The sequence below is a fragment of the Natrix helvetica genome (assembly GCF_964273705.1).
Source record: "Natrix helvetica genome assembly, chromosome: 1".
Lineage (NCBI taxonomy): Eukaryota > Metazoa > Chordata > Lepidosauria > Squamata > Natricidae > Natrix > Natrix helvetica.
The window spans coordinates 310,778,703-310,801,085 of NC_138548.1; the positions used below are offsets into that span (position 1 = coordinate 310,778,703).

Here is a 22,383-nt window from a genome sequence, read left to right on the forward strand (position 1 = left end):
TTGCAACCCCAGGAGGATTCCAGAGAGATGACTCCTAGCCTTCCACCTCCGTCCCTGCATTCTTCAGTGGCCTCTGATGAGTCAGACTGGGAGGAAGAAGAGGAATTTCTTCCTAGGCAGGAAGCTGAATTCTCTGGGGATGAGGCAAGCCCCGCCAAAAAGCCGGCCTTTTCAGGCTTATTTAATTTGGATAATTTCAAAACCATTTTAGATAAGGCTAAGATCTCAACTCACATGGGGTCCACCCCCCCCAGCTCAGGTGGTTGTAGACCCTGATGATCTATCTGGGGATCTCTTTGAGGAACCCATTTCGGTCCAGGAAATAGTTCCTGTACCCAAGATGTTCCTCAATTTAGTTCAAAGACAGTGGGCGCAGCCAGCTACCATGGCTACCCCCAGCAGCCATGACAAGAAGCTATATACGGTGGATGCCAGCCTGGAGGAGCTGCTCAAGCTCCCTCCTATTGATCCCCCTGTAGCGGCTCTTACCTCCTCTTCTGTGCTCCCTCCTGACCTGTTGGAGGGGCTCAAGGCTGAGGACAAGAGAACCGAAACTGCTTGTCACAAGACCCATCAGGCAGCTGCATGGGCCATTAAGTCCTCCGCTTCAGCCTCCTTTTTCTCCAGGGCGGCTCTCCTGTGGCTGAGGCAGTTGTTGAGGAAGATACCTGCCAAGGACGTTAAAGTCAGGCAGGATATCAATAAAATCATGGCAGCCACAGAGTACACTGCTGATGCCACTCTGAATGCTGCTAAGTTTGCCTCGCGTGCCCTAGCGTCTAATGTTACTTCCAGACGCCTCCTGTGGCTTAGGCACTGGAATGTGGATATGCACTCCAAATGGAAGCTTGTTACTGCCCCCTTTAAAGGGGACAAGCTGTTTGGTGAGGTCCTTGATCCAGTCCTTGTGGAAAACAAGGACAAAAAGAAAGTGATGCCATCAGTCACCAAAAAGCCTGATCGTAAAGGTCCTGGCTCTTACAAGAGGGAGGCCTTTCGGAACAATGAGCCCTCCACCAGCTCCGCCCCCTATCGGGCGTATCCCCAGCAGGGTGAGCGGTCTCAGGACCGTCAGTCCTTTCGAGACAGAGGTCGCCAGCAGCCCTTCTCCAAGCGGCCATTTCGGGGGGGCTCCGGCTCCCGATCCTTTAGGAGGTATAAATGACCATCACAGGTCAGCTCCCATAGGAGGGCGGTTGCAGTTGTTCCACGCCAAATGGGAGCAGACCACGTCGGACCAGTGGGTTCTTCAAACGGTCCGCATGGGTCTCACTTTAGAATTCTGGTCTCCCACTCCCCGCCACTTCATCCGGTGTCCAGTTCCCTCAGGGTTAGTCAAAAGATCCCTCATGGAACAGGAGATAAGGCACCTCAAGGAGATCAGGGCCATAGAACCTGTCCCAGCAGGCCAGGAAGGAAGAGGGTTTTACTCCATCCTGTTTCTGGTCCCCAAAAACTCAGGAGGGTGGAGGGGGATATTAGATCTAAAGAGGTTCAATCACCACGTGACATATCGCAGGTTCAAGATGCAGTCCCTCCAGTCCATCTTGGGGGCATCAGGCCAGGCGATATACTAACGTCCATAGACCTCAAAGAGGCCTACCTCCACATCCCTATCCGCAAAGCCCACCGCAAGTTCCTGAGGTTCTCTTACGCGGGCCTCCATTACCTCCGGGACCACGGGTTCACCATCAACCTGGAAAAAAGTCATCTTGTTCCCACGACCAGACTGAAGCATCTAGGGGCCGTCATCGACACCACCTCGGGCACAGTATCCCTGTCCCCGGAAAGGGTGGCCAGCCTTCGGGAGATGGTCGTTCAGGTGCAGCAGTCACATCTAGTCAAGGTGGTTCAGCTCTCACAGCTCCTCGGCAAGATGATCTCGTGCCTGTCAATCGTGCCTTGGGCGAGACTTCACTCCCGTCCCCTTCAGTGGCTCCTGCTTCCATATCAAAGAACAAACGAAAGCAGCTCAACAAGACTGATTCCAGTTCCAGCAGAGGTACGTCGCTCTCTAAGTGGTGGTTGTCTCCGGCCCTGTTAAAGGGGTCGCCATTCAAGGAGCCAGTCAGGCTCACCATCACAACGGATGCCAGCCTGTTCGGTTGGGGGGCCCACTGCCAAAACCAGCTCGCACAGGGCAGGTGGTCCCCTTCCGAAGCCGCTCACAGCATCAACTGGCTGGAGCTGAGGGCAGTCAGGCTTGCGCTGAAGCACTTCCAGAGCACCGTTCAGGGCCACCACGTGCGCATCATGACAGACAATGTCGCCACCAAGGCGCACATCAATCGACGGGGGAACGCGCTCCAGATCCCTGATGAAGGAGGCGGAGCTCTTGGGTCGATGGGCGGAGAGGTATCTCCTTTCTCTTCAGGTGGAGCACATCTCGGGCACGAGCAACACCCAGGCGGACTGGCTGAGCAGATCCACAGTCGACCACTCGGAGTGGCGTCTACATCCGCTGCTGTTCCAGCAACTGTCCCAGAGGTTCGGCCTCCCGCTGGTGGACCTGTTCGCCACCGCGGCCACCGCGCATCTTCCGCGGTTCTTCACAAGGTTCTACGACCCGAGGGCGGAAGGAGTCAACGCGCTGCACGGCCCGTGGCCGAAAGGTCTGCTTTACGCTTTCCCCCCGCTACCTCTTCTTCCCAGAGTCATCAGGAAGATCCTAGCAGAGGAGGCAGAGGTGCTGCGGGTAGCACCGTACTGGCCCAGGAGAACCTGGTTTGCAGACTTGGTGAGTCTTTTGATCACACCACCGTGGCGGATTCCTCCACAGGACATCTCTCTCAGCCAGGGGGCCCTTCAACATCCAGAACCCCAGTGGCTGCAGCTGGCCGTCTGGCACTTGAGAGGGATCTCCTAAGCAGAGGCAAGTTGTCAGACAAGGTGATTGGCACCATCCAAACGTCACGACGGCAGTCCACGACGCGCATCTATGATGCCACTTGGAAATCCTTCGCCAGCTGGTGCACGGCTCATGGTACGTCTGCGCCCCTTGCTTCGGTTCCTGTCATCCTGGACTTCCTGCAGGAAGGTTTGGACAAGGGCCTGGCACCTAACACCCTGAGGCGCCAGGCGGCAGCCCTGTCAACCATCCTCTCAGTTGAGGGCTACGCATCTCTTGGCCGGAATCCGACCATCCGCAGTTTCCTCAGGGGAGCGACCAACCTGAGACCCCCAGTGGTCCACAGATACCCATCTTGGGATCTCAATGTAGTGTGCGGTCCCTCATCGGGCCCCCGTTTGAGCCCATTAAGACGGCCAGTCTCAGACACCTCACATTCAAGACGGTTTTTCTGGTCGCTATCATGTCTGCTCGTCGCATATCGGAACTGGCTGCCTGTCAGTCAGAGAGGACTTGTGTCTCATTCGTAACGACAGAGTAATCCTGAGGCTGGACCCTTCCTTCAGTCCGAAGGTCAATTCCGGGTTTCATCGGGCGCAGGAGGTGGTCCTTCCGGATTTTTGTCCGCATCCTCGGCACCCGAGGGAAAAGCGCTGGCACATGCTGGATGTGCGCAGGACTATTCGCAGATACATCAAGCGCACGGCCAGTTTTCGGAAATCCGAATCTCTATTCGTCTCCTTTCAACCAGCTTCTCAAGGCAAGAAGGTCTCTTCATCTACCATCGGCGGATGGCTGCGAGCCTGCATTGCGCTTGCCCACGTTTTACAGTCCGTTCCTGTGCCTCGCAATATCACAGCACATTCGACTAGAAGCGCCGCCACCACAGCTGCCTGGTCTACACAGGCACCGATTGAAGAGATCTGCAAGGCGGCCACCTGGACTTCTCTGTCTCCATTTGTCCGAAATTACAAACTGGACAGTTTTGCATCGGCGGAAGGGGCCTTTGGGAGGCGTGTTCTTCAGGGCATCCATACCAGCGGAGCGACCCTGATGGCTGAGCCTTCCCGCCCTAGTGACAGTTAGCTTGGGCATGTCCCTTCTTTGGACTCTCCAGAGCAGCGCCCTGGAAAATGACCATTGTCTTACCTGAAGGGTCCTTTTCAGGGCGCTGCAACGGAGAGTCTACCCCGCCCTGGGGTCTATTCTCCGCTGGTGTTTGTGAAGTCACAGTGTTGTTTGTTGTTTCTGTTATTGTTGTTGGACTATTTTTGACTTGTTCCATATTAGACTTCCAGTTGAAGTTTCAGCGCGCAACTGTTCCACGTCTTCATTGAATAAATCTGAGGAGAGTCGGCACCAGAGGCGTGGCTTAAAGTTTCAATTCAGTTCTGGGCAGATTGGCTGTGTTTAACCCTTCTTTGGACTCTCCGTTGCAGCGCCCTGAAAAGGACCCTTCAGGTAAGACAATGGTCATTATCTTACATTTGAGGGAATTTTGAAAGCAGATTTCATTCTGGTACACTAAAGATCTCTCTCCCCCCCCTCCCCTCTCACACACAAACACACACAAACACCAAAGTCCTCGACAACATCTTTAAAAGAATTATTTGTAATAATCTTTCTTTGATCTTTAGGATGCATCTAATTTTCAAAGGCATAAGTATACCGGTGATGGCGAACTTATAGCACATGTGCCAGAAGTGGTAGGCAGAGCACTTTCTGCTGTCATGTGCGCCGTTGCCCCAGGTCAGATCTCCGTGGCATTTCTTTTGTGAGCTTCTGTTTCCCTGCAAATGACAAAACTCATGAAAGAAGAAGATCTTGCCAGATGGTCTTTGGGTCTCTCCTGTGCATGCATGCATGCATGCATGCATGCATGTGCATATTCATACATGCACGTGTTTGCACGCACACACCTTTCATTTTGGGCATGCACCCGTGTAGTTTGGCCACTCAGTGGATAAAAGGTTCACCATCACTGTACTGAGACATTTGCTGAGTCTCAATACTGATTCATCAAATGGAGCTCATAATGCTCTGCAATTCATGGTTGTAAAGACTCATGGTTGTATCATGGTTGAGAATACAACTCAATTAGATAACAATTCATGGTTGTTGTTGTTATTGTTACTATCAAAAGGGTCAGTTTCCCAAAGTTTGGATAATATACAAAGTTATCTTGGAACAAATAACTTTACTCCCTAATTCCACACTTTTTTTAGAGCTGGCATTTGAAGGAAGCAAGAAGTTATTGTATTTGAAGTCATTCACTAATTGCAATAACAGGGGACAATAGTGCACCAGACAGAATGGTCTCCTGGATAACCCCACCTTTCTACTCCTATGGCACCCTGCCTCTCATAATATAGAGAGTCCCACGTTGGATTTGTCATTTATTGCGTTTTATGCTAAAATGATGACCCTTGTGATCAGTGATTCCTGATGTTTCACTTTCAGATTTATCTAATAGTTCTGAATTTAGTTTTGTTTTAAATAATTGCTGTTTTAAATTATAATAATAATAATAAATTTTATTTGATTAGCCGCAACCCTCTCCCGAAGGACTCGGGGCGGCGTACAATCAAAAGAATAAAATACACATAGGACACACATACATACGAAAAACAAGGACAATTACATTTGTGCATGAAGGAGAATAGACTTGTAAGTGAAGGACAATAAGCACTGCTAAAAACACAATTAAAACACAGTTTAAAATCCCCTTAAATAAAAATTGCTAAATTAAAAACCCCTCAGGAGCGTAACGAAGTTATGGTTGAGCCAGGCCAGATATTTGAAAAAGGTCTTGAGCTTAACACGGAAGGAGCGGAGGTCTGTAGTGGTCCTAATATCCGGGGGGAGGTCATTCCACAGGGCTGGGCCCGCCACAGAGAAGGCTCTGCTCCTAGGCGCCGCCCCATGGCATTGTCTAGTGGACGGCACCTGGAGAAGTCCTTCTCTGTGCGAGCGAATAGGTCGTAGGGATGTGTGGGGCAGAATACGGTCCCGCAGGTAGCTAGGTCCTGAGCCATGGAGCGCTTTAAAGATCGTAATCAACATTATTTAAATGTTATTCTCAATTGCTTAATGAGTGGAGAGATATCTTATACAGGTAGCCTTGACTTATGACCACAATTGAATCCAAAATTTCCATTGCTAAGCATGGCAGTGGTTAAGTGAGATTTGCCCCTTTTTATGGCCTTTCTTGTCAGACATTTAAGCAAATCACCGCAATTGTTAAGTGAATCATTTGGTTGTTAAGCGAATCTGGCTTCCCCCATTGACTTTGCTTGTCGGAAGCTGGCTGGGAAGGTTACAAATGGTGACCACATGACCCTGGGACAGTGCAACTGTCATAAATACATGTCAGTTGCCCAAATTTTGCCCAAATTTTGATCACGTGGCTGCAATGGCCATAAATGTGGCAAGCGGCCTTAAGTCACTTTTTTCAGTGCCATTGTAACTTCGATGACTCAATGAATGGTTGTAAGTGAGGAGTGTCTGCAAATGTTCCAGATAAATGAGAGATTCCCAACCTTTAGGAGCTGATTGGCACTTTTAAAATATTGCAACTGTGTTATGAGCAGCCTTGCAAAAAATGATGCTGGGCAAGTGCTGTTCTATTTATAGAATTGCTGCCATTTAAAGTTTACCTTGGTCAATTGCTGCTTTTTAACTAGTATTACTAGAGGGAGTATTTGCTAGTATTTCTGCACAATGTTCCCTACTATCCATTCTTATTATCTTTGGCCTCCTCCTATAATGTGCCCATTGGTAAACAAAACACTGTGCTATAAACCCCTCCCCCCAACATTTTCTGTTTTGTAAAAAAGCTTGGAAATAAAATGTAAGTTTTAGCTGGTGCTTTGCAGTATGTACAATGTATTTTTTTAAAAGTAGAGTAAACAGAAGGGCAGAGAAATGGGTGGGGTTGAAGTTCAATGGGCACATTGGTGCTGTGTTTGGAATCCTGAAATTAAATCATTCTATCTCAGCCTCTTCTCTTACACATCATTGCCGACTCCTGATGATCGCAGAGAGAAGTTTTGTACAGTTTTCTTGGCAACCTTTTCGGAAGTAGTTTGCTAGTGTCTTCTTCCTTGGGCTAAGAGTCCCAAGCCAGCCAGCTGGCTTTTGTGCCTAAAGCAGATTACGATTCGTGGATTTTAATCCAGCACTTCAATCAGTAGACCAGACCTGCACAATGTGTAGTGGAGAAAGGGACACAGTGATAAATTCAAAATCATTGCAGGTTGGCGCACCATCAGTTATTTAGCATATATTTTGTGTGGCAGTGGCTGTCCCTCCCTGATGATGGTGAATTTGTTTTTTAAAAATAGCAGGCCACACAAGGCTGCTTGGTGGGCTGCATGTAGCTAACAAGGTGAAAATAGTGTGCAGATCCACTCATTTAGCTTATTTTGCTCATCAAGCTAGATCACCATCCATAGATCATCCCTCCAAACAGGAAGTGGAGAACAATTAGCCCATATTTCTAGCACCAGAACCTACCATCCCCTAAGCCCCACTCTATTGTTGATTTTTCATAGCAAAATTATTGACTTAAAAATAAAAACTTCAGAAAAGGTGAATTAAAACACCTATTTCATGGGATTGGGCTAGTGGTGAGTGAACAGGTCCAATCCCATCGGTATCAAAGGGATGCAAATTCCATCCTATCACCTTCGTTGCAATGTACTGTATCTATGCCACCACTATCTGGGGATTATGAAGGGGAAAGTGTGTCCCTTGATTTCTGAAAGTTTTCTTGCCTCTGCTTTGACAAAGAAATCTATTATAAGATTTAAGAAAATTTGATTGTATTTTTTACAATTCTTGTACAATTGTGAGACTGTCATTTTTCCTGTAACATTTCATGCAGTCTGCTGTGATACTGTGTAATTTAAAAATAAGTAAGAAGGTGAAAATAGATCACTTACCACCTAGTATTTTATTGATTTCTGTTAAAAAAAAATACTTCCATTGTTTAAGAAAATCTTCAGGAGGTCTGAGCAAATCATACACCGGGCTTCTCATAGATTGAAGTGTCCGTGAATAGTTTGTCACAGCATTTCTTCTTCTTGGCTATTTTTTCTAATGTGATATAAATTCTTATACTTTGCAACAGTTCAATAAATTATAGTATTCTAGCAGAGTCACAGCATTGTGCAAATTCAGTTTGTGGGTGGAAATTGTCACAGTCCTTAAACTTCAGAAATACATTTTGGCTGTTGAGCAATTGGTGTTGTAATCTGGCCTGTTTAAGGCTTTACAATACTGTGTTAAGAGTCCAAGATGCAGCCACAAAGAGAATTTCATCATCTGGAGATAAATGTCTGCCCTGTAAGCATACTTTTGCATCTGCTATTAAATATTACAATATAATTAAACATTGTTCCTCAAGGCTTAGGTCTTAATAACTTGAGACTGGTAGTTCAGTTGCCTAAGTAATTTAAGATTGCAATCAACAATGACAGCATCTGGGTGCAAATTACAGTACACTCTTAATTGACTAGGCAAAAGATCAAAGCCATTAACATTAAAATTATTGCCTGCAATGGAAGGAGCTTTATTATTGAACACTTAGCTGCAGTTTGCCTGATTTGTAAAGTTTCATTCTTAACCTTACCTGGAAAATAAAACCTATAAGTGGCAGCATCTAGATCACTTCACCTGGACAGGTGAAGGCTTATTAGGTCAGGTTTAGTAAGATTTTGAAGCATATTTAATTTGAAAGGGAAAAAAGGGCTTTTACCTGTGCATGGACACACACCTGGTGGCAGCTTTTTAAACCAAACACATCTTGCATCTCAGATTAAGACAAAGAAACCTTGTTGTTTGGTATTGCATGAATCCCGGAAAAGAACTTCTTTGCATAACCTAATATTTTTGGATTTCTTTCCTGTAATTTCTGCACAGTGCTTGTTAATTGCAAGTTGCTTCATAAGACATTTAATTATTAAAGCTGTAGAATGCTTTGGATTTAATTTAGAAGTGTTTCACATAGCACTGGAGTGCAAATGCATCTCCAGTTTATGACTCATTAAAGCAGTTGTATCTTTTCTGCAAAAGTTGCAGCTGCATAGTTCTGGAAACATCCATAGTTGTCTTAGTGAAACAAAGTTAGATGTTGCATTTGTACTGTGCATTCTGAAGTATTTCTTCTGAATCAAATCTGAAGCATTGCTCCAATACTATTAACTATAGTAGCCAGATTTGAGTTTTGCATTCAGTTCTTAGTTTGTCATTACAGTACTTTAAGAGTAATTTACTATCTAACAACATTAATTGGGTCATACACACAAGATTAATTGTGGGCTAGCTGATTTTCCAAATCCAACTGGTCACCAAAATATCATTTAGGAACACAATATACTGTACTTGCTTTCTATTTCACGAACACTGAAGCAACCTATAGAGATGTGGTAATGGGCATTAGAGAGGCATTTTGATATAGTTTAGGCATCAGCCTAGAAACCAGGAGACCGTGAGTGCTAGTCCCACCTTGGGAGTGCTAGTTAAAAAGCCATAAGTGTGATCTTGGGCCACTCAAGTTGTCTCAGCCTAAGAAGCAAGGCATTGGCAAACCATTTTTGAAAAACTTTAACAAGAAAACTGTAGAGATTTGTCTAGGCAGTCTTTGAAAATCATATTAGACCAGCCAGAGTTGTCAAATCAGCAACCTTGAAATTTAAATTATTAATAATATCATTCACTTATTCTAGATTTTTCCTATTCCCACATATCTGTTACTTAGAACAGAAGAACAATAGACAGCACAAAGTATAGGCTTAGCATTTGAAAGGTCCCAGGTTCAAAGCTTACATTTCCAGACCTAGAAGCAATTTTTTCCCAGAGCTAGTGGCAGTTAATCTAGATAAATATTAGCTATCTAATCTAAATAGTGTACATCTTCTCACAGTACATAATTAACCTCAGGAATTCATTTGCACAAAGCATGGTGATAGCTGCTACTTTGGATGTCTATAAAGGGGAGTTGTATAATTAATGAGGGAGAGAGGTCTTACCCAAGGTTTTGAAGAATCAGTTACCTCTGAGCTGAAGTTGGCATGCTTCCAGTAGTCTCTACAAGGACCCACAATGACTACAAGCATCCCAGAGGCAATTACTTGGACACAGCAAGAAACCAAATGTGAAATGGCCTTGGGTCTTGGCTTAGAGTTTTATTTGGGTATGATATCACTGTTTCTGTTCTTAAACAATTGGTTAAAAAAGTTTTGCTGATAGTTTTAAGCAAGTAGAATTATTTTGCTCAAACTTTAGGCATTGTGCCATTTTAAGCATTTATTCCATAACAACATTTCGTACAAACTCCCCCACCCCTAAAATCTGTTATTAAATTTCAAAATCTTGGGTTGAAACTCAAATGTGGGATAACTGCTTTGGCATGAGCTGAAAAACAAATGGTTCAGACCTTTGTATGATATATTGTGTTTAATCCTTAGATGTAGTGATTCGTACACTTCATTGTTCCTATGCAGCACAAGACTCATTCTTGTCAGCCAAGGTCCAGTATTTAAATCAAACAGAATTGTAATCTGACAGAAGAGCAATTGCCTAGTGTTACCAGCTAGCTAGACTTGAAATCTGTATTCCAGCTCTTCACTCTCATCTCTTTGGTTTGCAATCTGCTTCCTGCTCAGTTAAATATTAAGCCAGAGCCTCTAGGAAGATAGGTGAAACATTAAGCCACAGGAACAATTCATTCTTCAGGAAGAATGATAAAGAAATATTTACTTTCTTTATATATGTTTATCAAAAATATAGGCCTATCTTGTTGCCCACTGTGACCACCATGACGGTCCCATGAAGCTATACAAACATTCTTTTCTTTCTGAGAAAAGGTATTATGTTAAAGATGATATATTTGGTGCTGTTGGAAGTGTGAACAGAGTTCTGACTGGGTAGGCTTTATAGATTCATAATACAATTTACTTTGTGTTTCACTATAGCCCTGATATTAGTCAAATGGGATCAGGGTGCAGATTTTCCAGATCTCTTAGTAATTGTCAGTAGATCGTCAACATATTTTCTGCTGAGATAATAATATGCTTAAACATTGCACCTTCATTGCCTGCTTGAGCTAAATTGAATTTGGGAATCATTGAATGAAGGTGGGAATTCCCAACCGTTCTTGGTTAGTGGGCCCATTTAGGTTATTGCTATATTGCAGAGGATGCCATGGTGGGCATGGCCATTCATAAAATATCTTCCCACTGAAGTTGCTCTTCATCCCCTTCTCTTTTTCCATAATGCTTTCTATTAACTTAACTCAAGTCTGTCTTTAGTTTTGGCAGCCAGCCAAAAAAAGCATTGGACTGAAAACTCTATACTTTTTATTTTCGATGAAAGCCTCCATGTGATATTTATTTCTGGAAATAAAGGTTATGGTTGAGACTGGTGTTTGGCTTTGGAATGTGCTCACTTTCCTTATAATTTTAGTTAAATAATCAGAAATATGGGTATGGAGATTTGACAGATGCCAAGAAAGGAGTCTGTAGTCATGTTGATATCCACATGCGCGCATTGGGAATCCAAGCTTCTGACTGTGATTCATTGTAGCAGACTAAATACCTTCTTTCACATACAGAAAAGATCCCTGAGCTAAGAACGTCTCACTTAAAGACAATCCCTAGATACAAACGGACTGCCTATTACTAAAAATGGGGGATGGCATTCGCTGAGCTAACAAACCACTGTATTTTTAAAAAAGTATGTAGCCTGTTTTCAGCGGTTCCTGAAAGCATAGTGCAGCTTTGGGAGTTCATCAGCTTGAGCCTCTGTAGCCCAGTAGTTAGAGTGCAGTACTGCAGGCTACTTCTGCTGCCTGCTGGCTGCCTGCAATTTGGCTGTTCAAATCTCAATAGGCTTAAGGTTGACTCAGTCTTCCATCCTTCCAAGGTGGGTAAAATAAGGACCCAAATTGTTGGGGGCAATATGCTGACTCTGTAAACCACTTAGAGAGGGCTATAAAAGACTGTAAAGCGATATATAAGTCTAAGTGCTATTGCTATTGAGGAAAGACAATGCTGTCTGCCATTTTTAATAATAGGAGCTTCTTTGTAAGTACAAGTACTGATTGACCTATTCAAATTAAATACAGAATTATGAATTCAACTTGTTCTTAACCTGAGGGCTGCCTGTATAAACGCGACACTTAATGGAATGGCAATTCTCTTCTTCTCTTTTCAGATAGTAAAGCTATTGTTGATGGAAATTTGAAGCTAATCCTAGGCTTAGTATGGACCCTTATCCTCCACTATTCAATCTCTATGCCAGTGTGGGAAGATGAAGGAGATGATGATGCCAAGAAACAAACACCTAAACAGAGACTGCTGGGATGGATTCAGAACAAAATCCCATATCTCCCAATAACAAACTTTAACCAAAATTGGCAAGATGGAAAAGCACTAGGTGCCTTGGTTGACAGCTGTGCTCCAGGTAAGCCTCCTGTGGTTTTTCTTTTTACATCGCATACAGCAATAACTGAGAGCTTTGGACATAAATAACATTTTTTGTAACCTGCACTTGCACTCAGCATTTTGTGGATTGCGAACTGTGGGAAACATTGGGTAGTGCTATGTGAACAGAACTGTTTTATGTTGGTGTTGGTGTTTGATGTCACTTTTTTTTTTAAAAAAAGAGACAGCTTTAAGAGAGTAAGCTACTGTTTTGATTTTTCTGTTCCAAAATAATGGGGAACCATGCTGTTAATGTTTGACAGCTGGGTTCTTTGGGGACTACAAAGAAACCTCTTGAGAGTCTTGTTTGTCTGTACCCCCTTTTTAAAATTATTTTTTACAAATAATTCAAGGCGGCAAACATATATTCAACATACTTTCCTCCTCCTATTTTCCCCACAAAGACAACCCTATGAAGTGGGTTGGGCTGAGAGAGAATGACTGGCCCAAAGTCACCTAGCTGATTTTCGTGGCTAAGGCTATAAGGGAATGAGTTTTCAGAGTTTGTCTTTCAACCATGATGTAAATTGCATTCTTTACTAAGAAAACCTTTGTGCTTGATGAGGGTCATAGAAATTAGTGGCTGTACTGGTTGCCATCGACATCGGTGTTTCTTGAAAAACGCCCAACTTTGGAATCTTTAGACTTGCTGTATTATAAAAGCAATTTCTACCCCCCCCCTCCCCAAGTGGATGGGTGGGTTTTGGGCTTCGCTCTGCAGTGAAAACTTTGGCTGACAATCACCACTTTCTAATTTAGGATATACTTGATGCCGCTCAAGTAATTTTTTTGGGGGGGAGGGGTAAGTGTACATGCTTCTTTAATGACAGAGATTTAACTTTTCCCTAATTCCTATCTTCAGGTCTCTGCCCAGACTGGGAAACTTGGGATCCTAAGAAGCCTGTAAATAATGCTCGTGAAGCTATGCAGCAAGCAGATGATTGGTTAGGTGTTCCTCAGGTATGGAAAAGGGAGAGGCTTCAGTATATCTAAGGAGTAGCCTATAAACTGAACAGCCACGTTTGATTAATGTTTAGGAACAACATTATTCACTCGTCAGAATATGGAATGTGACTGATCCAAGAAGAAGTAATGTACTTCTTGTATGAAATAGAAGTGGCTACTTTGTGAAAGCTTCTTTAGAATATATTTGAAGACTTCATTTTTCAAAATAATAATAATAATAATAACAATAACAATAACAATAACAATAACAATAACAACAATAATATTTTTTTACAAATAGTACCAATTCCATTTTTAACTGAAAACTCTATTCTATTCTAAACATAAAATCATTTTGGCTCTGTCAAAATTTCAGATTGATTCTGCTCACAAAAGGAGTCAGTTGCACCATAGCTTATCAGTGTATAATAATCAGCCTTCAGAGCTGCCCAGTTCTATTTCTATTGTAAAAACAGAAAAATAGAAAAATAGAAAACAACTGAGAAAAAATGTTTCTCAGCTGGAAATGTTTGCACTCTAATCCAACATGTCTAAATAGCACCTGAATGAGATGGTATTAAAGTAGATTAAAGACTCTGTATGTTTTTATGTACATTTCAGATCATGCCATTTATAGGTGCTTTTTTTCTGGGAGTGATGAGATATCTAAACATGTTACTATATAGACTTAACCTCTATGGGCACCAGCAGAACATTGCACTGAACTTCCTCAATTTTGAATGACAGTAATAGTATCATTTTATAGGTAGATTAGAACCTTATGTACATTTTTGAAAAGGCTATTTGCCCTTATTAATGCATTTAGTTAACCATAGTTCCAATCCTAAGGAAATAGTTAAGGAGCAGGAATGTTGGCAAGGAAGATGAAGGCCCACTTAACACTATCCTTTAATGTTTTTTTTTTTAGGTCATCGCTCCTGAAGAAATCATACATCCTGATGTGGACGAACACTCTGTAATGACTTATTTGTCACAGTTCCCCAAAGCAAAGCTGAAACCAGGTGCTCCTTTGAAGCCTAAGCTTAATCCAAAGAAGGCAAGAGCATATGGCAGAGGTGAGGTTCTACGTATGTAATCTGGCTTTGCTTCCTGAACTGGCATTAATGTATTATGGTTTGCTTTGCTTTGTTTTGTTTGAATTTGTCTGTGTGGTTTTAAGTTTCATATGTTTTTATAGATTTTTATTTGTTTGTTACACTGTGCAGACACTATTGGAATTGGCAGCTATAATACATTTAAATAATAAATAGGCAACACTTAGTATATTTATAACTCTGATGGAAGAGCTAGTTGATTCTTACTACATAGCCAAACATCTATATTTCATTGTGTTAGCTTGGTGCACTAACATTCAGAAATGTGGAAATTGTCCAAAAGGCACTCCTACTTTCATGTGAATTCCCCAATCCTGTGAGAACCAGTTCAGCGAGACTATTATTTTTGTATCTATTATGTTTCTTTACACCACATTCTTGAGCAGATTATTGTCTATGTCCCTAGACGTAAGCCTTTGTATTCCATCACTGTCAGGTAGATATAACTAGCTTGAAAAAGTAGATGAAAACATGGGCAGAGTTAAGTCATAGATATTATTTGAAGTAAGATCACATCACCCAAGGGAAGTTTTTTTAAAAGATGCACACATACACAGTTCTGTATGCGTGCATCTTAAAAAGTCATGTATAAGTTTGCTTATTGCATATTATAAGCTGGTTTTATTATAAGTAAGCTTGCAGGACTTTTTCCAAATCTAGGGGAACGTCTGGACAGATTTAGCTTTACATTAACTCTACTTTTGGTAATTTGTTTGGAGGAATATTTGAATTTTCTAAACAATGGAAAGAATAGTGGACAAAGGTCTCCCTGGAGAAAAACAAGGTTTCTTGAGGGTAGAATAATCCAAGACAATGGAAACATGCCTGTGTTTTAAGGAACAAAGCTATCACAATCTCTAGATGTTAGGACCATACCCACTTCAAATTATATTGAGGCAGTTTTCAGCAGCTATTCTTGTGCTAGTTACGCTCTAATTTTTGTATTTTATGGACACTAAAGGGAATGTAGAAGACTGTATAAATACTTGTTTTTAGAAATCTCCTAGATATGTGAGGGTGACTGATTAAAAGACTGGGAATCACTGGTTCAGGAGTATTGGAGCATTGCAAAGCTAGATTTACAGGATTGCTGGCCACTATTTTGGATGACTTAAGCAAACTTAAAATCCATAAAGTTGTGTGCCAGTGGTTATTAGTCATGATAATTTAATTCAGTGTTAATTCTGAGAGCATATCAAGATTCAGTAAATGAATATCTTTACACATAAGCATGGTTTTTTTAATGTGTTTACAGGAATTGAACCTCATGGAAATATGGTCAGACAACCTGCCAACTTCACTGTTGATACTATCAGTGCTGGTCAAGGTGAAGTAATGGTTTTCATAGAAGACCCAGAAGGAAACAGAGAAGAGGTGAGCTTTTTGAGGGATGTTGGGTAGAATGAACAATTGCTTCAGATTATTTTCTTGTAATTGGAAAGTGATGATCTTGCACAAGTGTATTTATTTAGAATGAGTTTCATGAATTTCTATTAGTTTGACTAATAGATTGCATGCGTAAGAACTGGGATTCACTCCTTAGTATCTGCAGTTCAGGTACTAAGCTATTTATTTATTCAGTTTTTATGTCAATTGTCTGAATTCTTACAGCAGCTACACAGTTAGAATGCAGTATATCAAAAACAGAGGAAGGTGCAAAAAAGAATGTGAAAATTAACTATTAAAATAATGGAAAAAGAGATGTGCTTGGCTGTTCTAAAGACAGGGAAACAGGGGGCCAAATAGATCACCCACAGATTGTTTCTAACATTCTGTGAAGGACTCAGGAAAAGTTGATTGAGCACAGCCTTTTCCGTGTATATCAACAAACTCTAGGGACATCTTCAGCTATTGATTTTAATATCTAGACATGTTCAGAATGGAAAGGATTTTTTTTCAGACAGGTCCTAAGCCATTGAGGATTTATAATGGGAGAGCTTACACCATTTGTTATCCTGTTGGTAGGCAAAATCATATCTATTTCAATACACTTTTGATGTATAGATTGGTCTGATTCCTAAGGTGAATTTGTCTTACATACTCTTTACTGATGGATTTAGAATTGATATAGGTTTGATTTGCATGTTTGATTATCCTTCTGTTACTCTTATTAGTTTCTCTGAGTGGCATGTTTGATGGAAATTTAGACTAGAGTATGAATCCAGTAAATAGGTTTTGCAGTGTCTGTTGCATTACACAACAATATTAGACACTTCTATAACTAGAAAATTAAGATTGGATCTTTCATGTCATCTTCTATGATGCTATGATGCTTCTATGATGATGCTCTAATGGAGGGCTCTGTTTCAATGGGAGCATCTTTGTTGGTGTTTGTTTGGGATGAAAGAGATACAGTGTGGTAAACTTTTCTTGTGGAGGAGCATTTTTCCAAAGGTGCTCTTTTAGGCTTAGATACCAGGAAATGCTTGCAAATTCTTAGTGAAAATATTGCTCAAATGTTTCTTTTTAGGCCACAGTGACACCTGACAATGACAAGAACAAGACATTTGCTGTTCAGTACCTGCCAAAAGTTACAGGTCTTCACAAGGTAAGACAATTTGAAGACTTTGTAGGGAGGAAAACTAGAACTGAACTGAGAAATGTTTTTGTAATGTATGGTGTTTGCAGCAATAGTGATGCTTCATAATAACTCCTCCTCCTCCTGGAATATACATTTGCCACCCCAGCATCTTAATAGTTTGGCTTACCAATTATGAAGCATCTCATGGAAGGAAACCCCAAAACTTTATCTTGTATTTCTGGGGCTTCGTGAATTTGACCCAAATAAATTGTGAAGGGTTTTGATTTGTTTAAAGTCAACTAATCCCCTATTATTTAAACTATTAAATGTCTTTTCAGCCACGTCTCTAGGTAGTCCTCAACTTACAATTGTAATTGAACCTGGAATTATCGTTCTAAGTCATGTGGGTTGTTAAGTGGGTCGCTAGGTGTGACCATGACTGATTTTACTCCATTTTAAAGCAGTCATTAAGTGAATTATCACACTAGTTAAGTGAATCCCTTGGTTGTTAAGTGAATCCCTCGGTTGTTAAGTGAATCCAGTGTCCACAGTGGGCGTTTTTTAATGTAAACTGGAAGGAAATGCCTGTTCACAAAAATGTGACCATATTAATTTTGATATAGGTTTTATTCAGGGATTTTCAGTGCTTCAGATCCATAGCCAAAAATTTGCTTTGGTGGTGGCATAGGTCTCTCAATGTATCTCTTAATTCATCTTTGAAGAAGTTGTGTCCCAAGAAAATTCACATTTGAATTAAGGAGAGGGGTGTCAAACTTTATTTCATTGAGGTCCGCATCAGGGCTGTATTTGACCTTGGGGGTCCGGGGTGGGTGTGGCCAGAGTTGGCATGGTGCCACTCATGTTGGGGGCGCCTGTGGCAGCCCAAGTGCTCTGCCAACAAAAACAGGCTCTCGAGCTCGGTTTCGAGCTGTGTCAGCCTCCTGCAACCTCTGCCAGTGAAAATGGAGCTTGGGAGGGCAGTCTCCCGAAAACTGTGTTTTCACTGGCAGAGCATTGCAGAAGGCCGCCGCAGCTGGAAATGGAGCTTGGGAGCACATTTTCAATGGCAGAGGCACTGCGGGCCGGTCCCTCACTGTTTCCAGAGTGGCCCCGTGGGACAGATCTAATTACCCTGTGGGCCAGATCCAGCCAAGATCCATGGACCTTGGGTTTAACACCTCTGCTCTAGCAGCATCCCTGTGCTCATTTTAAAGCACCATTTGATGCTTCCTTAACTCTGTTTTCCTCTCAGTGGTGACTTTTCTACTGACAATAATCACCCACCAGAGGCATCAATTTCATTACCTTTCTAAAATACAGGCGAATGGCCCCGCAGTACTTGGGGTTGGAGATTGAGTCTTTTCTAAGAAAAGGGTCCTCAACACAGAAACACTTGTCTACATCCCTTTGAATGGCAGGAACTTTAAACATATCTTTTTAAGATAAGCAATTTGGATGATTTGGTTATGGAAAGAGATGGCTTTGGAGATACTTCAATGCTATGTGACCACAGTAACTTTCATTGGCCAGGAGATGGTCTGCCGCATTTTACATCAGTTGCCAAATGCATTGCAGTAGTCTGTTATGTCTGATGTGAATATTCTTAATTTTTTTTAGGTTACAGTTCTGTTTGCTGGCCAGCATATTTCAAAGAGTCCATTTGAAGTAGATGTTGATAAAGCCCAGGGAGATGCCAGTAAAGTAACAGCCAAAGGTCCAGGCTTGGAAACAACAGGAAATATAGCTAATAAGCCTACTTACTTTGACATATACACAGCAGGTAAGATGGACTAAATAAATTTGTAGGAATATTTTAAAATTGTGTTTAATGCCACATTGTAATAAGCTGGAGCAAACTGAGATTGCTTGATATCTGAACCCTTCATTTGCACATTTGAAGAAATTAAAATTTTATTTAATCATTAGATAAAGTTAATAAGACTATTCATTGTTTCTTTAATATAGTGACATTGAAAACTATAGTTTCAGAGAACATTTGAACAGGCCTTTAGAGCAGAGGTGGTATTCAGCAGCTTCTGACCAGTTCTGGAGAACCGGTAACGGAAATATTGAGTAGTTCAGAGAACCAGTAAATACCAGGTCTGACTGGTCCCGCCGCCATCTATTCTCTTCCTCTTGAGTCCCAGCTAATTGGGAGGAAATGGAGATTTTACAGTATCCTTCCCTTGCCATGCCCACAGAACCGGTAATAAAGTCTACTTTAGATTAAACCTTTGTGTTCAGAAATCTTTCCTCAGAAAATTACAGATGAAAGATTTTTCCAATTTCAGCAAAAAAAAAAAAAAAAAAAAACCACAAAAAATTTCCAGTCTTTTATTAAAGTTTTTATTGTTTTACTCTTGACTGGCCAGGCCAATCTGATCATTTCTACTAATTCTGCCATATTTACAATGTATTTCTCCATCATGGATAGGCATTTTGAATTGTTGCTCTTTGAATTGTATCAGTCATCGTTAACTTGACTAATGTTTCTCCACAGTCTGCTAGATGATGAAGTAACTAGGTGTGGCATTTTGTTGCTGATGAACTTTGCATGGAAACTTAATTTTTAGTTAGCTTTACTTTGCTAAAGATACCAAAGATTTCCCAATCAGGACGCACATTTTAGGCTGTGTTGCAGAAGAAACATTTGCTTCTTTTGACCTAAATGATTTTCGAAATACCTAGTTTGAAAAAAAACTAGTTTTTTTTTTAAATGCTAGCTTTTCTTATCTCAGATATTAGGGTTGTAGAAAGTATCTTTCAACTCTGCCAATTTGATTTTTATTTTCAGATTTTATGGTTTCAGTCAAATACATTGTGTTGAATATTTGCAATAAATTGGATACCCCTGAAGGCAAAATTGCATCATATTAAAATCCTATTAATCCTGTATAACTTTCATCCTCCTTACTAATATATTTTTAATATTATGCATTTCCCTTGTCTCTCCTATATAATTGGCCCCTAGCTATATGGTTAATTGTGGAAGCTACATTTTGAGCTTATCTCTTCTGTCTTCTAGGTGCTGGTGTTGGTGATATAGGTGTAGAGGTTGAAGATCCTCAAGGAATAAACATTGCTGAGGTTATGGTAGAAGACAAAGGAAATCAAGTTCACCGCTGTGTTTATAAGCCAGTTCAAGCTGGTCCTCACACTGTAAAAATAGTATTTGCTGGAGAGCATGTTCCAAAGAGTCCTTGGGGTATTCTTGTTGGTGAAGGTATGTTTTAGAGATGGATGAAATGATTCATGCATATTCGTATTAGCACTTATATGAATACATTTTAAAAAAATACAAATGCAAGCTAATTTTTAAAAAATTATCAATATTCTGGCTTGGTGAAGAGTGATTAAATTATTCCTTGAAAACTCTTTACTAACTAAATGTAATTGATCTGCCATTCTAAATGGTCCTGTTTTTCTTTTTGGCACTTCTGCAGTAGAGTACCTTCTTGCTATATTTCTTAAACCCGCTATATTTTCTTTATTTTTGTATCATAACTCTTTTTTCCCCTTCTGAAATGATACTGGCTTTCTATCCTTGCCTACTCCTGTGCTTTCAGACCTCTGCTTACTTCTCCTGAGCCACTTTCAATTTGTGGGAAGTTGGACTTCACTGCTATTGACTTCCTAGTTGAGCAAGCTCTTGTCGGTAAGATGTGTTCAGGGTGACCATGTATGTGTTGCCTTTTTTTATCCCTGGAAATCTGTTCTGTAAGTTTGCAATTTAAAGAAATGCTTCAGAATGTTGCAAGCAATTTCTCATGATTCTTGCAAGCAGTCTTCAAAAGGTTGGACTGCCTTACTGCAAATAGCCAACTTGGTTGTAGGAGACTTGAAAGTAGAAAATTATCAATTGGACTTAAACTTTAGCCTGCTGTTCATATCTTCATTTTGCTGAAGTGAGCAAACAAGCAAAGAACAGTTAATGCATATAGAAAAAATGTTTAGGAAAAGTGAGATGCTATACATGCATGGTCAGAGTAGTTGCTGTGGAGTATATGCTAATACCTTCAAAGAAAAAGTAGCTGATTGCAGAAAGATATTTACTGAATTGGGCTGTTGCAAGATGCTTGGGGTATGTTTAGGAAAGCTGCAATATCATGATTAGACAAATAGCGATATGTAGGTTCTTAACTTAAGCCAGGGAGAAACAATATAGTGTCTGCCAAATACGTTGTCTCAAGAATTTTTTACATTTTTTAAACATAAAAATAAGAACAAATAAATGGAAAATTAGCATATTCTGCAAGCGACGAGTCAGCTTATAGCTGTGACTTTTAAAGACATTCTTGCAAGAAATAAAAACAGTTGACAGCTGCAGCAAAGTTCTATGTTTAGAACTGTGCACACTTACTTAGGAAAAAGTAATTTGGAGTATCAGAGGATATCTTGATATGATTAACTATGCACCCATCATAACAATTTACCAGACAGGCCTTTCCAATGGAAATGCTTTGTTAGAACCTCCATCATATGTCCTCAAAATTTTAAAGGTTTTCTCTTGTTGCAAAATGCCCCTGGCTTGATCTTTTCTAAGCTGCCTTCTACCCTCCCCCTAAAGTTTCTGTCTATTAATTATTCCAATATACCTAGTAATATTTGAAGACCATTTGCATGTTTCTTTCCCGCTATATTAGAATTTCCTGTTCCAAGCACATTTCTGTAGTGGGCTTGCCTGGATTATTTGGTTAATTTCTATGGAACTCTTTTACTATATTGTGCTTTCTTTCTCCTAGTTTTCCTTCCCTCTTCCAAAACACTTGAAACTGATTCTGAAAATTTGTTTAAGCTAGAAAGCTTCATGTTTTTACAATTGGAGCTTTAGAAATGGGAGTATTTGGTTGCCTTTTACTGTGGTCAAATACGTAGCTGTTCTACTACAACCATTGACAAAAGGCATATTAATATTCAGTATATTTGTATCTGTACATTACAAAGTAAAGACTTTAACCAAGAACAGGCTTCTTAAGACTACAAAATGGTATTCAGGTTTTGCATTTCATGTAATGTCTTATCCATCTTAAAGGAAGCCAAGAGAAGCTGTTCCAGCCTGGCTTGGTTAAATTAAATATCTTTAGGAATCAAAGGCTGCATTCATGTCTGTCTGCAATTTGCTTGTAGCCTGCAATCCAAATGCCTGCCGTGCCAGTGGTAGGGGCCTCCAACCCAAAGGAGTTAGGATCAGAGAAACTGCAGACTTCAAGGTTGATACTAAAGCCGCAGGGAGTGGAGATATCCATGTGGCAATAAAAGGACCAAGTAAGTGTTGAACTTTTTTTTTTTTGCATTGCTTTGCACCATGATATGAGTCTTTTGCAAACAACTCCAATCAAGCACTGATTCTGCTATCTGCATGTTGACTTTGCTTCTCAAGAGAACTCTAGAAGTGAAATAGAGCACCACTTTTCACTGAGATATTTATTTAATATATGGATAGAAGCAGGAAAACACAAATTTCACTTA

The 22,383-nt window shown here is 41.0% G+C and overlaps 1 protein-coding gene across 5 annotated transcripts in view; it reads left to right on the forward strand.

Moving 5' to 3' along the window:
- Nucleotides 1-22,383, forward strand: part of FLNB (filamin B) — a 93,541-nt gene that overhangs the window by 24,921 nt on the left and 46,237 nt on the right. For all 5 annotated transcript variants that reach the window (XM_081935630.1, XM_081935632.1, XM_081935631.1 and 2 more), the window contains exons 2-9: nucleotides 12,065-12,313; nucleotides 13,196-13,293; nucleotides 14,207-14,354; nucleotides 15,649-15,767; nucleotides 16,864-16,941; nucleotides 18,532-18,694; nucleotides 19,940-20,137; nucleotides 22,042-22,179. In XM_081935630.1, the coding sequence (XP_081791756.1) occupies nucleotides 12,065-12,313; nucleotides 13,196-13,293; nucleotides 14,207-14,354; nucleotides 15,649-15,767; nucleotides 16,864-16,941; nucleotides 18,532-18,694; nucleotides 19,940-20,137; nucleotides 22,042-22,179 (1,191 nt within the window). The remainder of the gene's footprint in view (nucleotides 1-12,064; nucleotides 12,314-13,195; nucleotides 13,294-14,206; nucleotides 14,355-15,648; nucleotides 15,768-16,863; nucleotides 16,942-18,531; nucleotides 18,695-19,939; nucleotides 20,138-22,041; nucleotides 22,180-22,383) is intronic.